The 21,971-nt window shown below is 33.0% G+C and overlaps 1 protein-coding gene across 1 annotated transcript; it reads left to right on the top strand.

The window, feature by feature from the left end:
* Positions 1-766: 766 nt before the first annotated feature.
* On the top strand, positions 767-21,667 carry LOC127719202 (ankyrin-1-like). The gene is made up of 4 exons (XM_052225221.1): positions 767-800; positions 2,402-2,443; positions 14,561-14,644; positions 17,684-21,667. Exon 4 carries the CDS (start codon positions 17,728-17,730, stop codon positions 20,251-20,253), a length of 2,526 nt encoding a protein of 841 aa, XP_052081181.1. The 5' UTR covers positions 767-800; positions 2,402-2,443; positions 14,561-14,644; positions 17,684-17,727; the 3' UTR covers positions 20,254-21,667.
* Positions 21,668-21,971: the final 304 nt, after the last annotated feature.

The raw sequence follows: 21,971 nt of genomic DNA on the forward strand, positions 1-21,971 counted from the left end.
GTTGTTGTCTCTTTGACATATTCCCCATTTCCATTCTCAATTTTATAAGGATTGTAATGATACTTTGTGGATAAATTCATCAGTTTTTCAAGGGTAAATTGACAGTGCGTCATCACTACAATGGCTTCCATTTTTAAGATTATATAAATTCAGTGGCATAATGGGGAGATAATTTTAACGAAGTAAAATCCTGACTGAGACTAAATTCAGATAGTAACCTTTAAAAATTTCAGTAACTTTATTTGATAGTTTGGTTTATTGCTGTCAAAATAAAGGATTTAATTAACAATGATTTTAAATAGGTAAAAAAAATCAAAAATTTTCAGTTCAGACTAAATTCAGATAGTCATCTTTAAAAATTTCTATAATTCAAATCAACTTTTATTTTCATGTAACTCTACAGTTATCTCAATTATGTATTGATCTTACAGAATGCTAGGTTGATTGGTAGTATGGTTTATTTCTGTCAAATTTAGGGATTTAATTAATGGATAAAAAAAGCTAAAATTGTCAGTTTGGAGTTAATCATGTTAATTCAGATGGATACCTATTAATTAAATCCTTAAATTTGAAAGTCATTTTAACCTGATGTATTAAGATGTGACTGAAGTACTATAGTTATTCCATAGAATTATGTAATGTATCAATTAGTATTTAATCCAGTTTGTATACCATGTTTGTCTTGAATATAGACATAAAATACTATTGGTGTAAAATTAGGTGCATGCTTAAATGTAATAGTTTCAACCTTTAATTTTTAGATACAAATGAAAACAAGATTGTAGAGTATAAAGTAAGAGGTAAGAGATTGAAATAGCTCTCAGTGAGTTTCTTTCTAACATTATGCATTAGAACAACTATAGTTATTCTATAGAAATATTGTAAGATTAAGATGTCTGTTGGATAATTTTCACTATTCAGCCTTAAGTTTCCTGATAATATCTGTAATGTCTCGGAGAAGATCGATAGTCAGTGCCAATTAGTTATTTTAAAAAGAGTTATGACCCTTGGAAATGTTAAATTTATGGGAATTGCATTATAAGTGCTTGTACATGTACAATTTGGCCAGATTTTTATGAAACTTATTTCAAAGGTTTATAAAGGACATGTCCTAAAAAAATCAGTGCTGATTGAATATTTTTAAAAGAGTTATGCCCATTGGAAATATCAATTATATCAGAAATTGAATTGCACTGGCTCGCAAGCATTCATTTCTTTACATTTCTCTTAAGATATTTAAAAAAAAAAAATTACAGAACCAAAAAAGAGGTTTTTTTTTTAATTATTGCCCTTAAACAAATAAAATATGTGCAACACGGGGGATATTTGAACTCTGTTCTTTTATTAAGATTAAGGACAAGACTTGATAATCGAAAATATTAGGTATATTAATGCAATATTAGGTATATTAATGCATTCACTTATCAGTGCAACAATAGCGTGTGTTTATGTCCATTCACTTCAATTTATCAATGAAATGCATACGATTTCATTCATACAACCGAACAACTATCACAATGTTTTGATCTTGTAAAAGTAGTTTTACTAACTCATTTGAGTTAATATTTTTATCTGAATAAGCGTTTTGTTAAGACGAAATGCTGATAAAAAGAATAATGGCTTTTAATTTTTTTTATACTAACTTAATCAGTTCAAATATGTCCTTGAATTTCAATGTTATCATTAAACATTTTCATAATTTGGTTCTTAAATTGTTCTATTTCAAAGCCTTAATGCTCGGTAGAACTAATTTATTCATAAGAGTATCATAAGTCAATAGATAGATATAAAAAGATGTGGTATGAGTACCAATGAGACAACTCTCAATCCAAGTCACAATTTGTAAAAGTAAACCCTTATAGGTCAAATTACGGCCTTCAACACGGAGCCTTGGCTCACACCGAACAGCAAGCTATACAAGGCCCAAAAAACTACCAGTGTAAAACCATTCAAACAGGCAAACCAATGGTCTAAAAAACGAGAAAAGAGAAACACTTATGAACCACATCAACAAACGACAAAACACATTTTGAATATATAGTCAAAATACGGTTATTTTGTGCATTTTGAAGCTAAAAGCTTAAGAAAAACCTTTGCTGCAACCGAGAATCCAAAATGTTCTTTAAGCAAAAGGTACCAATCAATATATTTAATCCCTGGACATTTTCTGTTAAAGTCACTGTTAAAAATTATGGAGAAATGAGACCGAAACTGATGTTACAACACAAATTCTGCATAATTGAGGAGTTGTTATTACTATAATATGTTATCAATAATATGATGTACCAAACGGAAATTATTTTGTAGAATTTTGACCTAAATTTAGAAAAAAAAAAACCAATTAAAATCTTAGGGCCAAATGTACCCTTTGTTAACCCACTCCTTTAAATTTTTATTACAGATGGGAAAAAGCTTGAACCTGCTGAAGTAAATCCATTAATCAGTAAGTGAATTATCTCTCAGTGAGTTACTCTCACTTCCTTTATATATCAATAACACATGGTAAGGAAATTTGCTCTCGATGAGTTCCTTACTAACATTATGCAACAGTCATAAATCGATTAAGTGAAAACAAATCTGGGTCACAAACCAAAAAGGAGGGAAACACATCTACTATAAGAGGAAAACAACGGAACAACAGAAACACTGAACTGCAACAAAAACTAACGCCACCATACATAGAAATGGACTATTTGATAACAACTGTCATATTCCTGACTTGGTACAGGACATTTTAAGAAAAAAATGGTGGGTTGAACCTGGTTTTATGGCTAGCTAAACCTCCAGCTTATATGGCAATGTTAAAAATACCGCTAAAATGACAACCTTACGCGACAGGAATACAGAACAAATAAACGCAAGAATACTCAGGACAGAGAAATACATAAACAAAAATATAACAGTACATTACTACATGTAAACCACAGAATAACAATGGTTACTTCCCATGATTTTACGACAGTACACCAGGTTATAAACGGTGCGTCACACAAATGTATGAACGACGTTTATTTTATCACAGGTAAATTTCTAAAAATAGAATATAAAATTGATATTGAGTTTGTAAAGGTGTTATTTTGTGTATTTTCTAACCATGACAAGAATATTAGAATAAAAAACTATAGTTATTCTATAGAATTATATGATGATTAACATGTCTGTTGGACAATTTTCGCAAAACAGCCTTAAGTTTCCTTACTTCAATCACTTACTACAAGTAATACATTCACTGAATTTCGTAAAAATTAGCGTAAGGTTGTATGCTTATAGTTAAGCTTTTTCATTTACTATAAGTTATAAGTAATCTGTATTCAGTTGATTCAATAGTCCATTTGCAATTCTTTAATTGACCCTGTAATTCAAGAATTATTTGTAAGAGTTTTTTTTTCTCAGGAGGGACATACATTTCCAAAAAACCTAAGGCCATATGTTAAATGAATTTCTGATTCCCAGACAATAAAAATAATTGTTTTTAAAAAAGTATTGACTGGTATTTTTAGCTCACCTGGCCCAAAAGAGCCAAGTGAGCTTTTCTCATCACTTGGTGTCTGTCGTCATCTTCGTCGTCTGTTAACTTTTACAAAAATCTTTTCCTCTGAAACTACAAGGCCAAATAAAACCAAACTTGGCCTAAATCATCCTTAGGATATCTAGTTTAAAAAATGTATCCGATGACTCCGCCCATCAACCATCATGGCCGCCATGGCTAAAAATAGAACATAGGGGTAAAATGCAGTTTTTGGCTTATATCCCTGAAACTAAAGCATTAAGAGCAAATCTGACATGGAGTAAAAAATGTTCATCAGGTCAAGTTCTATCTGCCCTGAAATTTTCAGATGCATCAGACAACCCGTTGTTGGGTTGCTGCCCCTGAATTGGTAATTTTAAGGAAATTTTGCAGTTTTTAGCTCACCTGGCCCGAAGGGCCAAGTGAGCTTTTCTCATCACTTGGCGTCCGTCGTCCGTAGTTGTCCGTCATCGTTAGCTTTTTACAAAAATCTTCTCCTCTGAAACCACTGGGCCAAATTTAACCAAACTTGGCCACAATCATCATTAGGGTTATCTAGTTTAAAAAATGTGTCCAATGACCCCGCCAACCAACCAAGATGGCGACCATGGCTAAAAATAGAACATAGGGGTAAAATGTAGATTTTGGCTTATATCTCTGAAACCAAAGCATTTAGAGTAAATCTGACTGGGTAAAACTGATTATCAGGTCAAGATCTATCTGCCCTGTAATTTTCAGACAAATCTGACAACCTGTTGTTGGGTTGCTGCCCCTGAATTGGTAATTTTAAGGAAATTTTGCAGTTTTTGGTTATTATCTTGAATATTATTATAGATAGAGATAAACTGTAAAGAGCAATAATGTTCAGCAAAGTAAGATCTACAAATAAGTTGTCATGACCAAAATTGTCATTCGACCCCTGTAGGAGTTATTGCCCTTTATAGTCAATTTTTAACAATTTTTCGTAAATTTTTGTAATCTTTTACAAAAATCTTCTTCTCTGAAACTACTGAGACAAATTTAACCATACTTGGCCATAATCATTATTAGGGTATCTAGTTTAAAAAATTTGTCCGATGACCCCGCCTTTCAACCATCATGGCCGACTTGGTTAAAAATAGAACATAGGGGTAAAATGCAGTTTTTGGTTTATATCTCTGAAACTAAAGCCTTTAGAGCAAATCTGACAGGTGGCAAAAATGTTCATCAGATTTAGATTTATCTGTCCTGAATTGTTTAGACGAATCCGACAACCCGTTGTTGGGTTGCTGCCCCTGAGTTAGTAATTTTACAAAAATTTTGCAGTTTTTTGTTATTATCTTAGATAGCATTATAATATCTAATATCTAATACTATTAAATATGATTTTAACCTTATTTTACATGATTTCCAAAGCATCAGTAAATACAGGTGAGCGACACAGGCTCTTGAGAGCCTCTAGTTGGTTATTATCTTGAATATTATAATAGATAGAGATAAACTGTAAACAGCACAATTGTTCAGCAAAGTAAGATCTACAAATAAGTCAAACATGAACAAAATTGTCTATTGACCCCATGGTTTTAAAATCTGTTATTTTTTAAATCAACATGCTGTAGTAGTATTTCTTTAAATTTTGTTGAACCTTTCCTTAGCTAGCTAACTTCTTAAAAGCTTTATATTTTAGAAGGTGGAAGACCTGGATGCTTCATACTTTGTATATAGATGCCATATGTTACGAAGTTTCCGTCAGTCATATGTCCATTGTCCTTGACCTCATTTTCATCATGGTTCAGTGACTACTTGAAAAAAAAGTTAAGATTTTTTGTAAGGTTAATTTCTTTCTTATTATGAGTAATAGGATAACTATTTTAAGTATTTGCGTACCTTGTAAGGTCCCCATGCCCGTCAGACAGTTTTCAATTGACCTCAACCTCATTTCATGGATCAGTGAACAAGGTTAAGTTTTCGTGGTCAAGTCCATATATCAGATACTATAAGTAATAGGTCTACTATATTTGGTGTATGGAATGATTGTAAAGTGTACATGTCCAACTGGCAGGTGTCATCTGACCTTGACCTCATTTTCTTGGTTCAGTGGTCAAAGTTACGTTTTTGAGTTTTGGTCTTTTTTATGCCCCTGCTGTAGAGGAGAGGGCATTAAGTTTACCCTTGTCCGTCGGTACGTACGTACGTCCCAAAATTTGTTTCCGTTCTCTAACTTTAGTTTGCCTCAACCAAATGTTGTGAAACTTATACACAATGCTTATTACCACAAAACACAGATCAAGTTTGAATTTTGGTGGCGTCACTTTTACCTTTCTAGAGTTATGCCCCTATAAAAATGGAAAAAAAACATTAGAAAAACAATAAGGTCTTTCCTAACGTAGTTGAAAGACCTTATTTAGAAAAACAATAAGGGGTTTCCATGCTTGAAACATTAGATGTAATTTAGGAAGCTCCTGGTTTAAATCATCAATTAAAACTTGGGTGATTGATTGATTGATAATAAAACTATTGGTCTAGTTTAAAACATTAAATAAATCTTGGAGGTCTAGTTCAAAAACATCAAATACAATATGGCCACCATGGCTAAAAATAGAACATAGGGATAAAATGCAGTTTTTGTCTCGCCTGCGACGAATGTCGCAGAAAGTGAGACATAGGTATTACTATCTGGCGGCAGCGGCGTAAACTATTTGTATAAAGCTTTATATTTCAGAAGGTAGAAGACCTGGATGCTTCATACTTTGTATGCAGATACCTTATGTTACGAACTTTCCATCTGTCATATGTCCAATGTCCTTGACCTTATTTTCATGGTTCAGCGACTGCTTGAAAAAAAAGTTTAGTTTTTTTGTTATGTAAATTTCTCACTTATTATGAGTAATAGGATAACTATATTTGTTATATGGGTTCCTTGCAACGTCTACATGTCCATCAGACAGGGTTCACCTGACCTCAGCCTCATTTCATGGATCAGTGATCAAGGTTAAAGTTACGTGATTAGATACTACAAGCAGTAGGTCAGCTATATGTGGTGTATGGAATGATTATAAGGGATACATGTCAGTCTGGCAGGTTTCATCTGACCTTGACCTCATTTTCACGGTTCATTGGTCAATGTTAAGTTTTTGTGTTTTGGTCTGTTTTTCTAATACTATAAGCCAATGGTGAACTATATTTGGTGTATGGAATGATTGTAAGGTGTACATGTCTGTCTGGCAGGTGTCATTTGTCCTTGACCTCATTTTCATGATTCAGTGGTTATAGTTATGTTTTTGTGTTTTGGTCTGTTTTTCTTATACTGTATGCAATAGGTCTACTATATTTGGTGTATGGAATGATTGTAAGGTGTACATGTCTAGCTGGCAGGTGTCATTTGACCTTGACCTCATTTTTATGGTTCATTGGTCAATGTTTAGTTTTCTTGGTTAATGTTAAGTTTATATGACAGTTGTAATAAAGCTTTATATTTAGGACTATCAACATAATATCAATGATTAGTAAAGAAGGCGAGACATTTCAGCATGTGCACTCTTGTTGGCTTTATCTCTGAAACTAAAGCATTTAGAGCAAATCTGACATGGAGTAGAGATGTTCATCAGGTCAAGATCTATCTGCCCTGAAATTTTCAGACTGTATTTAATCATTCGAGGGATGATACAATAATCACAAAATAAAAGTTAATACAACACAGTTGCCATATGCAGAAGACAAATTACTAATCTTCAAAAACATTCCACAGAAAAAAAATATTTCTAAGTATGTATGTGTTGCTTTTACAGATATATATATACACTTTGTAACAACCTGTAAATAAGTATGAATAATATATACAAGAATTTTTTTGTTACAGTACTGCCAAATTACTGTTATTTCACCCAGTTTGTATTCCATTTTTACTTGAAAATAGAGAAGAGAGCCTTTGTGTAAAATTATTTTATGCTTAAGGATGTATTCTTCTGACGTTTCAGTCTCGTTGAAATCTCATTCTGGAATTATTTCAAAAACATGTGATAAATATAGTGGAAAATATCAATGAATTTAATAAATATTATAATCAAACTTAACTCTGTGAAAAAATTGTGCATTTACAATAAGTAGTTTTTTAGTAATAAAATTTTCAAATTTTATAACCAATCAAGTCAGTCTCTTTAGCCAAAATGTTGAGAAAATTGGTGAGGACTATAAGAAATGATTTTACCAGAAACATGTACATCCCATATCAATTTTTTCTTTTCAAATTTCTTAGATATGTATTTTTTCAATCATTTATAACAAAGAAGTTGAAATACAATGCTTTTTGTTCTAAAAAAAGAGAAAAATCCCTTTACAAAATTGACAGCATAGGAAATTTGACACGAAAAAGCAACAAAATTTTATAAAACTTTCTTATATTAAAACCTACCTCTTGTTTTGTTGAGTTAAATTTATTCAGATTGGTCCACTTCATCTTTAGTGAAAGTCTGAAAAAAAGTTTAAATGTGAAACTGATTTTTTATACGAGTGCAAAAAATTTTACGGTTGTATATTTGTATCCCGTCGTCGTCGTCTTTGTTGTCCGAAGACATTTGGTTTCCAGACAATAACTTTAGTATAAGTTAATAGAAATCTAACACAAGGTTTATAACCACAAAAGGAAGGTTTGGATTGATTTTGGGGGTTACGGTCCTAACAGTTTAGGAATTAGGGGCCAAAAAGGGGCCCAAATAAGCATTTTTCTAGTTTCCAGACAATAACTTGTGGAATGGTGTATGGATCTCTCTGAAATTATACCACAAGTTTCCATACAACATAGGGATGGTTAGGATTGGCTTTGGGGGGGGGGGGGGGGGGGTAATGGCTCAAACTGTTAAGGAATTAGGGGGAAAAACAAGGGTTTCCTTGTTAATGGACAATTACTTTTAAGTACAATGTTAAGTTTGGATTACCTCCCTTACACTGCTTTTAAATTATGTTTGAGACTTTTATGATGTATTTAAATGGGTAATTATGGTTGCAAACTCCATTGGAAATTTGAATTGAGATAATGACCATATCTTGAGGGAAAGAAAAACTAAAATTGTGGGGGGGGGGGGGGGGAAGGAGGGGATTTTTTTTTTGGGGGGGGGGGCAATTTGCAACAGCATAGTGTATTGCACAAAAGCAATAAGTTGAATATAAATTCAAATCATATAACCAATTCTAAGTTCTTTGAATACAGTTATTCTGTGTCAGAAACCTATTATGTGCCAAATATTTAATTACAATCCAAATTCAGACCTGTATCAAGCGCGAATATTGTGTCCAGTTTTGCCCCAACTGTTCAGGGTTGGACCTCTGCGGTCGTATCCAGCTGCGCTTGGCGAAGCAATTTATTTCATGATAATAGCCAAAAAATGGGTAAAAATTGATGAAAAATGAGAAAATCATCAAAATTGGGTACTTTCAAATGGCCGTAACAAAAAAAGAAGTGCACCACCATATGTTTTTTTCTTCAATTATTTTTTTACAGTCATATAAACCCAAAAATCAGGTTAAGAAAAAATTTTAATTCTAGAAATTTTTGGCTCCTCAGAGGTGTACATCCTTAAATGCAATAGTTTCAAACTTAAATTTCCGGCACAATTGAAAAAAGGTTTGAAGAGGATAAATTAGTAAGTGATTTCTCCATCAGTGAGTTTCTCACCAACATTATGTATATCAGCGTAGTCTGAGAACCAGAAAGTTACTTGACATAGCCTCACAAATAAATATCAATTTGTTTTAAAAAAAAAAAATGGTTAAAAGCTAATATATCAATTTAAACTTAAAAACCTAATTTGTCCTGAATAGAACCAGTCTACAATTGGCAAATGGAAACAACTTGTGTTAAAAGTGTGTAATAACAGAATCAAATTAGTAATTGGTAAATTGTTTATTGTTGCAAGATATTAATCTATGTCTGTTAGGGATCTACTGACTTTGAGATCATTTTTTATTGCTTGATGATCAGTATTAAATGTTCTGCTTAGGCCTTTATAGCTCAACTGGCCAAAATGGCCTAGTGAGCATATATCATCACTTCTGGCATAGATGTAGGTCATCTGCTCACTTTTACAAAAATCTTCTCTGAAACCACAGGCCAATTTGAATAAAACTTGGCCAAAATCATCTTTAAGGTACTGTGGATTCATTTTTATTCGTGGTATACCAATTTTCGTTGGTTTCGTGGGTCACAGCGAACCACGAATTTAAGAATTCAACGAAGAATAATCCCGAGAAATGTGTATGGAGTTGGATGTTTATTTCCGGTTATGTTATGCAGTTCTAGTATAGTGTTGACTAGCGATAAACATTGTAACGTTAACATAACACGCGTTTTTAATGAAAGAAGATACAAGTATTTTGATTAAATCAATAATAAATATATCGAATATCAGTGATAATTTACTTTTTAAAATTGATTAAAACTGTTCATGGAAAATAACTGCAAGTTGTTAATTACCGTGTCATAGTGTGGTTTACTGGTGATTAAAAATCAATAGGATTAAGTACCGGGATATTGCCCGTAGGTTATATTGTTTATGACAGGAACATTTATTTTCACACCTTTTACTTATATGACTGTTTATTATATCGTGATTAGGGAAATGAGCTTTCAATCATAGAGTTTTGAATGCCTTATAAAATTCCGACAAGAATTTATAAATTGTAAAACAAACAAATAATTAGTTGTCTCTGTCCATTATTGTAATAGAAATTTTCAATGAACACTTTAACCTAGAATGACCAAGCAAGGATTTTGACAATTAAAAACTTTTTCAATGAATTCCTTCTTTTTTGTTTGTTTTATTATTGATCAAACTAAGGAGGTTATATGATCTCCTAAATCAAAAAGAAATCACCGAATTACGAATCTGAATTTATTTTTTTTTGGTAATCAGCGATCCACGAATTTACGTATACCACGAAACGTCTTTTTTTCTCTATCCACAAAAATTGATACCCACGAAAATAAATGAATCCACAGTATGTAGTTTAAATTGATGAGCTCACTTGCTAATCAACATTGCTGTCAAGGCTGATTTAAAAATAGAACATCAAGTAAAAAATGCAAATATGGGCTTTAATATTATAAACAGCTGAAGAAAGGCAAAAGATACCAAAGGGACATTCAAACTCATAGGTCGAAAATAAACTGACAACGCCATGGTTAAAAAGAAAAAGACCAACAGACAAACAATAGTACACAAAACACATCATAGAAAACTAAAGACTGAGCAACATGAGCCGCACCAAAAACTAGTGGGTAAAGATATTGAAAATCTGACAGGACAGAAATGTTTAGAATGACATGATCTTCCATCCATTCTGATTCAAACTGTCAGACCACTCCTTATAAGAGTTATTTCCCTAAAGGGCATACAATACAGTAGCAGGGCAGATAAAAACTACCTCAAGTTAAAACATGGTTTCTTGGATGTTGTGTCAATCCCACAGAGTTTCCCAGAAAACACAGACGTCATCACATCAGTTGCATGAATATGAAAGCAGTCCCAAAGCCTTTCAGTCGTATAGATGCTAACGTTTCTACCTGTTTATATGTCCCTTGCTTTCAAATGTTTGGGTTTGACCTTTCCTGATGTTAATTCCAGAAAAAAGCTTGGAACGCACAAAATGTATGATTAAAAATTATGAGGGTAAATTTTAATTTCCTACCCTAACTGTAATGCTACCTCATTTAACACCAATTAATGCCCTATTCTAACATACCATTAACTCATTTTCTGTAAATTTATTGTTTATAGAATAATATAATCATTAAAACAAGGGTTTCCTAACCTCAGGCAGAGATAGCCCATGTCAGATTTGGAACAATATGTAAAAAATTCTGTTTTTCGCTGCTCTTCATCATTGATATGGCCTTCTCATCGATTTTTATGCCCCCGCTAGTGGAGCGGGCATTAAGTTTTACCCTTGTCTGTCTGTACAGACGTACGTATGTCCCGAAATTGGTTTCCATTCTCTAACTTCAGTTTGCCTCAACTAAATGTTATGAAACTTATACACAATGCTTATTATCACAAAACACAGATCAAGTTTGAATTTTGGTGGTGTCACTTTTACCGTTCAAGAGTTATACCCCTTAACAAATGGAAAAATTGCTGAATTTTTCGTTTCCGTTCTCTAAAGTTTGCTTCAACCAAATGTTATGAAACTTATACACAATGCTAATTACCACAAAACACAGATCAAGTTTGAATTTTGGTGGAGTCACTTTTACCATTTCAGAGTTATGCCCCTTTACAAATGGAAAAATTGCTGATTTTTTATCATTTCCGTTCCTTAACTTAAGTTTGCCTCAACCAAATGAAACTTATACACAATGATTATTACCACAAAACACAGATCAAGTTTTAATTTTAGTGGCGTCACTTTCTAAAGTTAATAAGCCCCTTTAAAATGGAAAAATTGCTGAATTTTTCGTTTGCTTTCTCTTACTTTAGTTTACCTTTACCAAATGTTATGAATGTTGTACACAATGATAATTACCCAAAACACAGATCAAATTTGATTTTGGTGTCGCCACTTTTACCGTTATAGGTTGCACTTTGTAAATACAGCTGTTTCTCAAACCATGCCTCTTTTTGGGAGATATAGAATATTCATAGATCATTAATTTTGTTTACATACTGGTTCCCAGTTATGATCTCTATGTTTCATCTCATAGAGACATAATTTTGGAATGTTACCAGTAAATATACATATGCATATTGTTTATATTGCAAACTGTGGTAATCCTACAGTTAAGGTAGGGGTAGTTAAGAAATTTAGTGTTAGTTTAAACTCTTAGAAGTTCGGGGCATATAAAGGTTGAAAATATGCCGCACAGCCCTATATTTTGACCTTTAAAAAAAGTAGTAGTGCATATGAACTTTCCATTCTAGGATATGATTTTTTTCAAAACTTCATAGTAAAAGTGGTACAGTTTTAGCCGTAAAAGGAGTTCCTATGGGAAATTGCATTGTAAATATTTACAGAAATGCAACCTATATTTGGTGAAAAAAGAGAACATGCAGAATTTAACCAAATTTGGTTTATCTCACAGATTTTAATGAAATCAACTCAAATATGAAGTTTTATAAATGTTTCATGAAGATTGAGAAAATCCTGGGCGTTAACTATGATGACTCAGCATAAATTCACAGTTTACAGTATGCATAGTTTACTAAAAGCCCTAAATGCAAAATAAATTCATAATATATGCATATTTGTGAGTTAAATTGTTTAGAAGTGCTTTTATTTACTCTTCGCAGTCATTGAAGCTCATAGATCCTTCCTGAATATTATTCAGGTGGGGTGTTTTTGTCCTGTCGATAACCCAAAAGTAAGCCGTAACACCTAAATCTGCTTTTTTGTCACCGCGACATAAAAAATACAAGCTAGAAATACAAAAATATCTCAACAAAACTTACAATTAATAGTGTGTCCTATCCTAAATATGTACTAAATATTCCATATTGCTAGAAACAGCAGAATAATTTAGGAAATTTGAGGCCCCAGGGGCAAAAACAGAGAAAATTGCCTACCCCCTGGGTCATAAAACAAATAATATAACTTGTAAATGCTATGATTTTATAGTTTCAAAGGTCTTTATATAGAAAACAATCACTGTGCTTGGAAGTTATACAAAAATCAGATGTTAGCAGTCATTTCTATAAAATTTTAAGTGAATTTGTACATCAGACTGGTATCTGCATACATATAACTATTGCAAATATGGCTTTGTTTTAACACTTCTAGTTCATATGTTAGTTAAATTATGTCAGATATACGGTTAGAGATGATACTGTTGTGACAAAAATTTTAAACTGACCATGCATTTGAGGCAGAAATTGTGAACTTTCATTGACAAATAGGCATACAGTAAGATGTGGACTGGAGACAGAGGCAGGATTGGATACTTTATATAATCTTGAATGTTGGAATGATTGACTGCTAAACATTACATTTACAGTATTCTGAAATGCTTTCAATTTGTTATCAGAACAGTTTTAAACAGGTTCTAGGCATTTCATGTCAGAAAACATGCAAATAGGGTAAGCTGGCAATAATTAAAGTATTGTTTTCAAATTCTTTAAAAAACTGAAACAGGGGAGGGGGTATAAAATGTACAGTAAAAGAAAACTTAGAGTATATGCAGTGATTTCTTTGAGGCTATAATTCTGATAAATAAGTATTAATTTGAGAAAAAGTGATTTTAGAGAATTTTCTATTTGAATAAATGTCTGTATAGGTTGCACTTTGTAAATACAGCTGTTTCTCAAACCACGCCTCTTTTGGGGAGATATAGAATATTCATAGATAATTAATTTTGTTTACATACTGGTTCCCAGTTATGATCTCTATGTTTCATCTCATAGAGACATAACTTGATAATGTTACCAGTAAATAAACATATGCATATTGTTTATATTGCAAACTGTGGTAATCCTACTGTTCAGGTAGGGGTAGTTAAGAAATTTAGTGTTAGTTTAAACTCTTAGAAGTTCGGGGCATATAAAGGTTGAAAATATGCCGCACAGCCCTATATTTTGATCTTTAAAAAAAGTAGTAGTGCATATGAACTTTCCATTCTAGGATATGATTTTTTTCAAAACTTCATAGTAAAAGTGGTACGGTTTTAGCCGTAAAAGGAGTTCCTATGGGAAATTGCATTGTCAATATTTACAGAAATGCAACCTCTAGAGTTATGCCCCTTTACAAATGGAAAAAATGCTGAATTTTTCATTTCTGTTCTCTAACTTTAGTTTGCCTCAACCAAATGTTATGAAACTTATAAACAATGCTTATTACCACAAAACTCAAATCAAGTATGAATTTTGGTAGCGTCACTTTTATTGTTCTTGAGTTATGTCCCTTTATAACTTTATATGCAAGCGGGGGCATCATCTGTGTCCCATGGATACATTCCCCATTATTAATTGTTTCTGGTGAGTCTTTAGTTACTAAACATGTGTCTGGCATGAGGATTTCTTATAATTAATTTTATAAATGCAATTTCCCTCATGTAATAGACCATATGATCAAAATTTTATTAAGTTTCAGAAAAAGAAGAACATTCAAATCTTAAAGAGAAAATAAAGAAAATAGAAACTGAACAGAAAAAAGTAATTCCAAAAAATATTACAGGTATATTATTAGTTCATGTATATTTTTATTTTTTTTTAAACTCGACAACAAAAATGACTGCACCCCTGCAATCTCTGGGCATGCTTTGCAGCTATGTATGATTAATCTTTGGTCAGTTTATAAGCTTTCATCTGTAGACTAATTTGACATAAGCTGATAATTGCTTTGCTTTAAGCAATTGTAGGACACAAGGATGATATAACATGGACAATACAATACACAACTTTATCAATGTTAAATTCTGTTGTCATAGTTCAGGGTTATGCAATCCATATTTTATAGAATTTGACCTGTCCTAGGATGGGAATCATGCTCCACTTGTCTTTCTGTGTTGTTTTTTTTTGTGAATCAGTGAAACAATTGTAATCAGCGCATGCAGGTACTTTGGATAGACTGTATAAGTGATGTATGATAAATTTACATGAACCAAATTTCCTAGTTAAGTTCAAGAAATTTATTATAATGCAGGGTCTTCCAGTATTCAAAAGTTCCATTGGTCCGACACCCCATTAGTCACGTAAAACAAATTGTGTAATAAATAAAAATTTCTTCATACTTGTCACATGAATTGTTCTCTTATACTGATAGAAATAAGATGACACTAATTGGTATATGTGATCCTTGTACTGAGGAGCTGTGTTGGCTTAGTGGTCTAAGTAGTCCAACTACTGTATCACTAGCCTCACAATACTAATAAACTGAGTTCATTTGTCAATGGAAATTATAATGGTTAGGTCTGTGTCTCAGTTGCTTATGATAAGCAGAAGGTCAACTACATTTGTGTATGAAATAGAAGTTGTGCATATTTGTCTTGCAGGATTTATCTGACTGACCTTGACCTCAGTTACATGGATTATTGATAATGTTGAGTTTCTTCTTCTGCCCGGTTACGATTCAAACTCTATAGTTGAGTGTAATTGACTCGGGCGCATCTCAAAAAGACAGGAGGCCACTCCTCTGGTCAAAAGTAAAAGTCCAGGGAAAACTGGATGGTATTTACAATAAAATAATAAGCTTAATTACAACTATATACACTGGTTATTTTGCTGTGTTTTTCAGATGTGGCTGGGTCTAGGAGATGGTATTCACTCTGGCCCTGAAGTCCTCTAGTGATCCGGACTCCACTACAGATTCGGGAAGTTTATTCCACTCTCTAGTTGTTCTTTGGAAGAATGAGTGATAGTAGACATCCTTCTTCACTCTAATTTATCAAAATTTGTGGTTGCCCCTGTCCTACTGTCACCTGATGTGTAATATTTGGCTGGATCAATGGCAATCAACTGGTGTTGAGTCTTGTAACACAGCACAAGACTCTGTTTCCATCGTCTGTGCTGCAGTGATTCCATTTGAAGTTAGTCCAGTAACTTTGTAACACATCCAGTAGAGTTGTCCTGGTAGCAAGTTTATTTGATACTTGTAGTAAACCCTCATCTTAAAGGCTTTTAGGATAAGTTCAATCATGATAAGTACTGACCTTGACCTCATTTACATGAATTTTTAGCTCTCCGGGGCCCGAAGAGCCCTATGTGAGCTTATGCCATCACTTGGCGTCCGTCGTCGTCCGTCGTCTGTCTGTCGCCTGTCGTCGTCTGTCATCGTAAACTATTTCAAAAATCTTCTCCTCTGAAACTACTGGGCCAAATACCTTCAAACTTTAACTAAATGTTCCTTATGGTATCTAGTTTATAAATTGTATCCGAAGTTTTGATCCATCGACAAACATGGCTGCCATGGCTAAAAATAGAACGTAGGGGTCAAATGCAGTTTTTGGCTTATATCTCAAAAACTAAAGCTTTTAGAGCAAATCTGACAAGGGATAAAATTGTTCAATTGGTCAAGTTCTATCAGCTCTGAAATTTTCAGACGAATCGAACAACCCATTGTTGGGTTGCTGCCACGGAATTGGTAGTTTTAACAAAATTTTGCAGTTTTTTGTTATTATTTTGAATATTATTATAGATATATATAAACTGTAAGCAGCAATAATGTTCAGCAAAGTAAGATCTACAAAAAAGTTAAATGACCATAATTGTCAATTTACCCCTTAAAGACAATTTTACACAATTTGTTCATCAAGTTTGCTAACATTTAAAAATCTTCTCCTCTGAAATACAGGTGAGCGATTCAGGCTCTTGAGAACTTCTTGTTTATAATGTTACGTTTATGTGATACTTGTAATATAACCTCTTCTTAAAGGCTTTCAGGATAAATTCAATCATGATAAGTAAAGCAGGTAAAAAAAAAAATCAGCCTTAACAATCTTGTTCCTATATACAGGTCATAGTTTTGTTTTCTATACAGAGTTCAGGTACATGTACCCTCACCATACTCATGCAAATAGGCATGCACACTCAGATTTCAGTAGGCCAATAATACAATTATTTTTTTTTACATTGACTTATGAAACTTGGTATGAAGTTGTTTAACCTAATAACGGTGTCATGTATTGGCATGACCTTTATTTGACCTTACCCTTTGACATAAGGGTCAAATTATCTGATTTTTGAGAATATTTTCTTGTCTGGTTTATCATATTTAGTATGTTTTCACCACCAAGACAATGTGCATACCATGACCTTTGACCTTGACTGGTCAGGCAATTAATTAATGAAACCCCAAAACCATGTATTTTATGTTATATTAAATGATTTTACAATTACTTATATTTTTATTGAAATGTTTGGTGGTTAACCAAGGCAATCTGTTGTTGTCTTGCTAATAATTATATATTTTCAGGGATATTTTCAATTTATGTTTTACGAAAACAAGCAGATGTGTTATGTTGGCAAATGAGCCAACTATCCACTGAAGGACAAGCACTTAATCAGTTACAGGTCACCATCCAGTCTTCAACAATGAGTTCAACATATACTGTTAACATGGTGAAGTCAGATATTGAAAGGCCTGAGATCACAAAATGTGAGGTAACATACACCAAATACTTAATCCACTATTATGTTTGTTGCAAATGATAGTGCATAATTCAAGTAAATAGTCATTTTTTTTAATTTTAAATTAGCTTCACTTTATATTTTTCAGATCAGATACAAAGACAAATAAAAGACTGGGAGGAGAAAGATAAGATGTTCGTGTCTACCAGAGCCAGTGATTACGTCATGGAATGTTTACAGGACAACAGTTGCTTGACATTAACTGCCCCATCGGGAGTTGGAAAATCATTTATTGCAAGACACACAGCACTTCTGTTAAAGAAGGAAGGATACAATATAATACCAGTGTACTCACCAACAGACATAAGAGATTATTATCAGCCTGGTAAACAGACAGTCTTCATTGTAGATGATATTTGTGGAAATTTCAGTGCCAACCAACAACAGATTGATAACTGGAAACAACTGCTACCTGTGATAAACACAATTATTGCAGACAAATGTTGTAAGATAATTGTATCGTGTAGGTTACAAGTCTATAAAGATGAAAAGTTTGGTATATTATCACCTTTTAAATCTTGTGAATGTAACTTAATATCAGATAAGTTATGTCTTACATATGTGGAGAAAACAAATATAGCAAAGGCCTATATTGGCACAAGCATGAAAGATATTCATGATTTATCACAAAACTGTGATTTTTTTCCACTATTGTGTAGTTTATATCATGAAAAAAAAGATGTAGATGTAAAAGAATTTTTCAAAAATCCTTTTGCTGTCTATAAAAATGAGCTAGACAGGTTAAGTAAGCATGGTGATGAAGAGAAATATAAAATATGTAGTCTTGCTTTATGTGTTCTCTTTAATAATCACCTTGACGAAAAATGGTTCTTGGATAAAGTTACAAAGAGGCAAAAACAGATCATAAAAGACACATATAATGCTTGTGGATTGGACAGAGGAATATCCAAGGTAAAACTGCAACATGCCCTTGACACCCTAGACGGTACATTTATCTGTAAACAGAATGGTATTTATAGAACTATACATGATAAAGTATTTGACTTTCTTGCTCATTATTTTGGTCAGAAAATGATTGAATGTTTAATAGACCATGGTGATAGTGGTTTAGTACATGAACGTTTCATCTGGCAGAAGTCACCAGATGACATGGCCAGTTACATAGACTTCATTATTGAAATACCAGATGATTATTTAGAATCATATTTAAAAAGGTTTATAAAAGACTGGTCTGTAGGAAATGTGTCAGATGTATTCAGTAATAATAATATTAAGGACTCATCATTCAGACAAAAGTTATTACAGTACTTACAACAACTACATAAACTACAACAAGTAACATTAGCCAACACCAAGGATACAGTGAGACCAAAGGAGGACTGTGGATCAGGAAATACTCCACTGATATGGACTTGTTATGATGGTTATACTGATATGGTACAGTGGATGTTACATAATGATGCGGATGTGGATCAGTGTAGAGATGATGGAGTTACTGGACTGAACATGGCAAGTCAGGAAGGACATACTGATGTAGTAAAGTTACTGTTAGAGAGGAATCCTAATGTTGATCTATGTGACAAGGATGGCTGTAGTCCTCTGTACATGGCAAGTCAGAATGGACATACTGATATAGTAAAGTTACTGTTAGAGAGGAATCCTAATGTTGATCTATGTGACAAGGATGGCTGTAGTCCTCTGCACATGGCAAGTCAGAATGGACATACTGATGTAGTAAAGTTACTGTTAGAGAGGAATCCTAATGTTAATCTATGTAACAAGGATGGCTGTAGTCCTCTGTACATGGCAAGTCAGAATGGACATACTGATATAGTAAAGTTACTGTTAGAGAGGAATCCTAATGTTGATCTATGTGACAAGGATGGCTGTAGTCCTCTGAACATGGCAAGTCAGGAAGGACATACTGATGTAGTAAAGTTACTGTTAGAGAGGAATCCTAATGTTGATCTATGTAACAAGGATGGCTGTAGTCCTCTGAACATGGCAAGTCAGGAAGGACATACTGATGTAGTAAAGTTACTGTTAGAGAGGAATCCTAATGTTGATCTATGTAACAATGAAGACTGTAGTCCTCTGTTACAGGCAAGTTATAAGGGAAATACTGATATAGTAAAGTTACTGTTAGAGAGGAATTCTAATGTTGATCTATGTAACAATGAAGACTGTAGTCCTCTGTACATGGCAAGTCAGAATGGACATACTGATATAGTAAAGTTACTGTTAGAGAGGAATCCTAATGTTGATCTATGTAACAAGAATGTCATTAGTCCTCTGTACATGGCAAGTCAGAATGGACATACTGATATAGGAAAGTTACTGTTAGAGAGGAATCCTAATGTTGATCTATGTAACAAGAATGTCATTAGTCCTCTGTGCAAGGCAAGTAATAACGGAAATACTGATATAGTAAAGTTACTGTTAGAGAAGGATCCTAATGTTGATCTATGTGACAATTATGGCTGTAGTCCTCTCTACCGGGCAAGTCAGAATGGACATACTGATATAGGAAAGTTACTGTTAGAGAGGAATCCTAATGTTGATCTATGTAACAATAATGACTGTAGTCCTCTGTACATCGCAAGTCAGAATGGACATACTGATATAGTAAAGTTACTGTTAGAGAGGAATCCTAATGTTGATCTATGTGACAATAATGGTGATCAGGTCTTGTATTAATAACCACACCAGTATAGTCCAATTATTAGTTAAACATAAACCAAACATTAATACCAAAACAATGTTTGGTAATAATGCCATATATTACAGTGTACAGAATGGAAGCGTAGATATAACAAAGTTACTGTTAGAGAACAATGCTGACTGTAATATATGTATCCATAGTAAACAAGATTTAACAGATACATTTACTAACCATCCAAAGTACACATTAGATCAAGTAAAACAAGAATTATTTAATAACCTTGTAATTAATACTCCATCCCATGGAGCAGCCTATATCAGAAAGAATTCAGTAGAGTATGCCTTTGATGTAGTAGCTGGTTCTTCTCCATTACACATTGACTGTTTTAAGGGTATAGCATAGATGTAGTCCGTTGTCTTCTGAATCACAATGCTAACATCAACATGACAAAAGAAGATGGAACAACACCATTATTTTATGCGAGTGAAATAGGACATGAGGATATTGTACGTTTATTATTAGATAAAGGTGCAGATACACAGATATGTAGACTTGATGGGAAATCCCCTTTAAACAAGGAATTATTTGAATCTGGAATAATTATGAATTCTGGAAAATTGATTAGAAATGTATGATGAAAACTAACCCAACTAAATAGGGTTAGCCATGCGCGCATGGCTAATGTTAATTTTAATTTCACTATCATTTCAGTATGAACTAGCTAACCCCCCTTAGCCATGCACGCATGGCTAACCCTATTTAGTTGGGTTGGTTTTCATCATAAATTACTCATCAATTTTCCAGAATTCAAAATTATTCCAGATCCAAATAATTCCTTGTTTTTACAGATTTCTACAGATAATGGACATACTTCTATAGTAATGATATTAACCAATCACACAAAGAAGGAGGACAAAGTTTTTTCTTAACTCTTGTTCTTTAGTCAGTGGTTCTTTATGACATGTGAAAAAACATGCAAGGGATGTTGAAATGTTTCCTTCTAAACTCTTGTTAATTGACAATTAATAGTGTTTGCAAAATCAAATACATAATAAAATGTGGCTGGAACATGCTCTCTTGCTTAAACCACATGCTAACTAAAACCCGGATGAAGTAACAATGGGGCAAATCTAGTACAAGGCGTTATCAATTAGGTACAATGAGAGTTGCCTTCCATTGTACGCCTTTAGTCAGTGGTTTGTAATACATGTAAAAGCATGCAGCAGACAAGACGAAAAACCTTCTTTTGTTATTTTCTTGTTGATTGTGTTTGTTTAATATGTTTGATATCTACTGCTATTCATTCCCTTACTTTCTCTTCCTTCTTCACATTACATGAATATTTCTTAATTTTATGACCAGGAATAAAAGAAACATTTTAGATTTAGATGCAGTAAAAGCATTTTGTTGATGCCAATGAATAAAACTGTAGACATTGTAATTCTATCATCACTTAGTTGTTTTTCATTTACTTCATTGTAATGTGATGAGTCAGGTCAGTGTTTGTCTTATTTGATTTTCAATTTAAATGTTCAATATTTTACTGATTGTATATATATGATTTCTCTAATTCTTCGTCAATTTATCCCTTTCTGCACCCGTTGTATAAAAAAAAAAAAATCAATGTGTGGTTCATTTGATCTCAGTTCTTCATTGGTTAAAATCCGATTATGACATCGAATTTTCTTGCTTTCCTCTGAATTTCCTATTGTGACGGCATGAAAAAAGGCGACCATGCCTGATGACGTCACAT

This window comes from Mytilus californianus, unplaced genomic scaffold (assembly GCF_021869535.1).
Source record: "Mytilus californianus isolate M0D057914Y unplaced genomic scaffold, xbMytCali1.0.p SCAF_101, whole genome shotgun sequence".
NCBI classification, from domain to species: domain Eukaryota; kingdom Metazoa; phylum Mollusca; class Bivalvia; order Mytilida; family Mytilidae; genus Mytilus; species Mytilus californianus.

Excerpts from the sequence above, each read along its gene's own strand:
- LOC127719202 (XM_052225221.1), top strand. The coding sequence starts at position 17,728 with ATGTTCGTGTCTACCAGAGCCAGTGATTACGTCATGGAATGTTTACAG.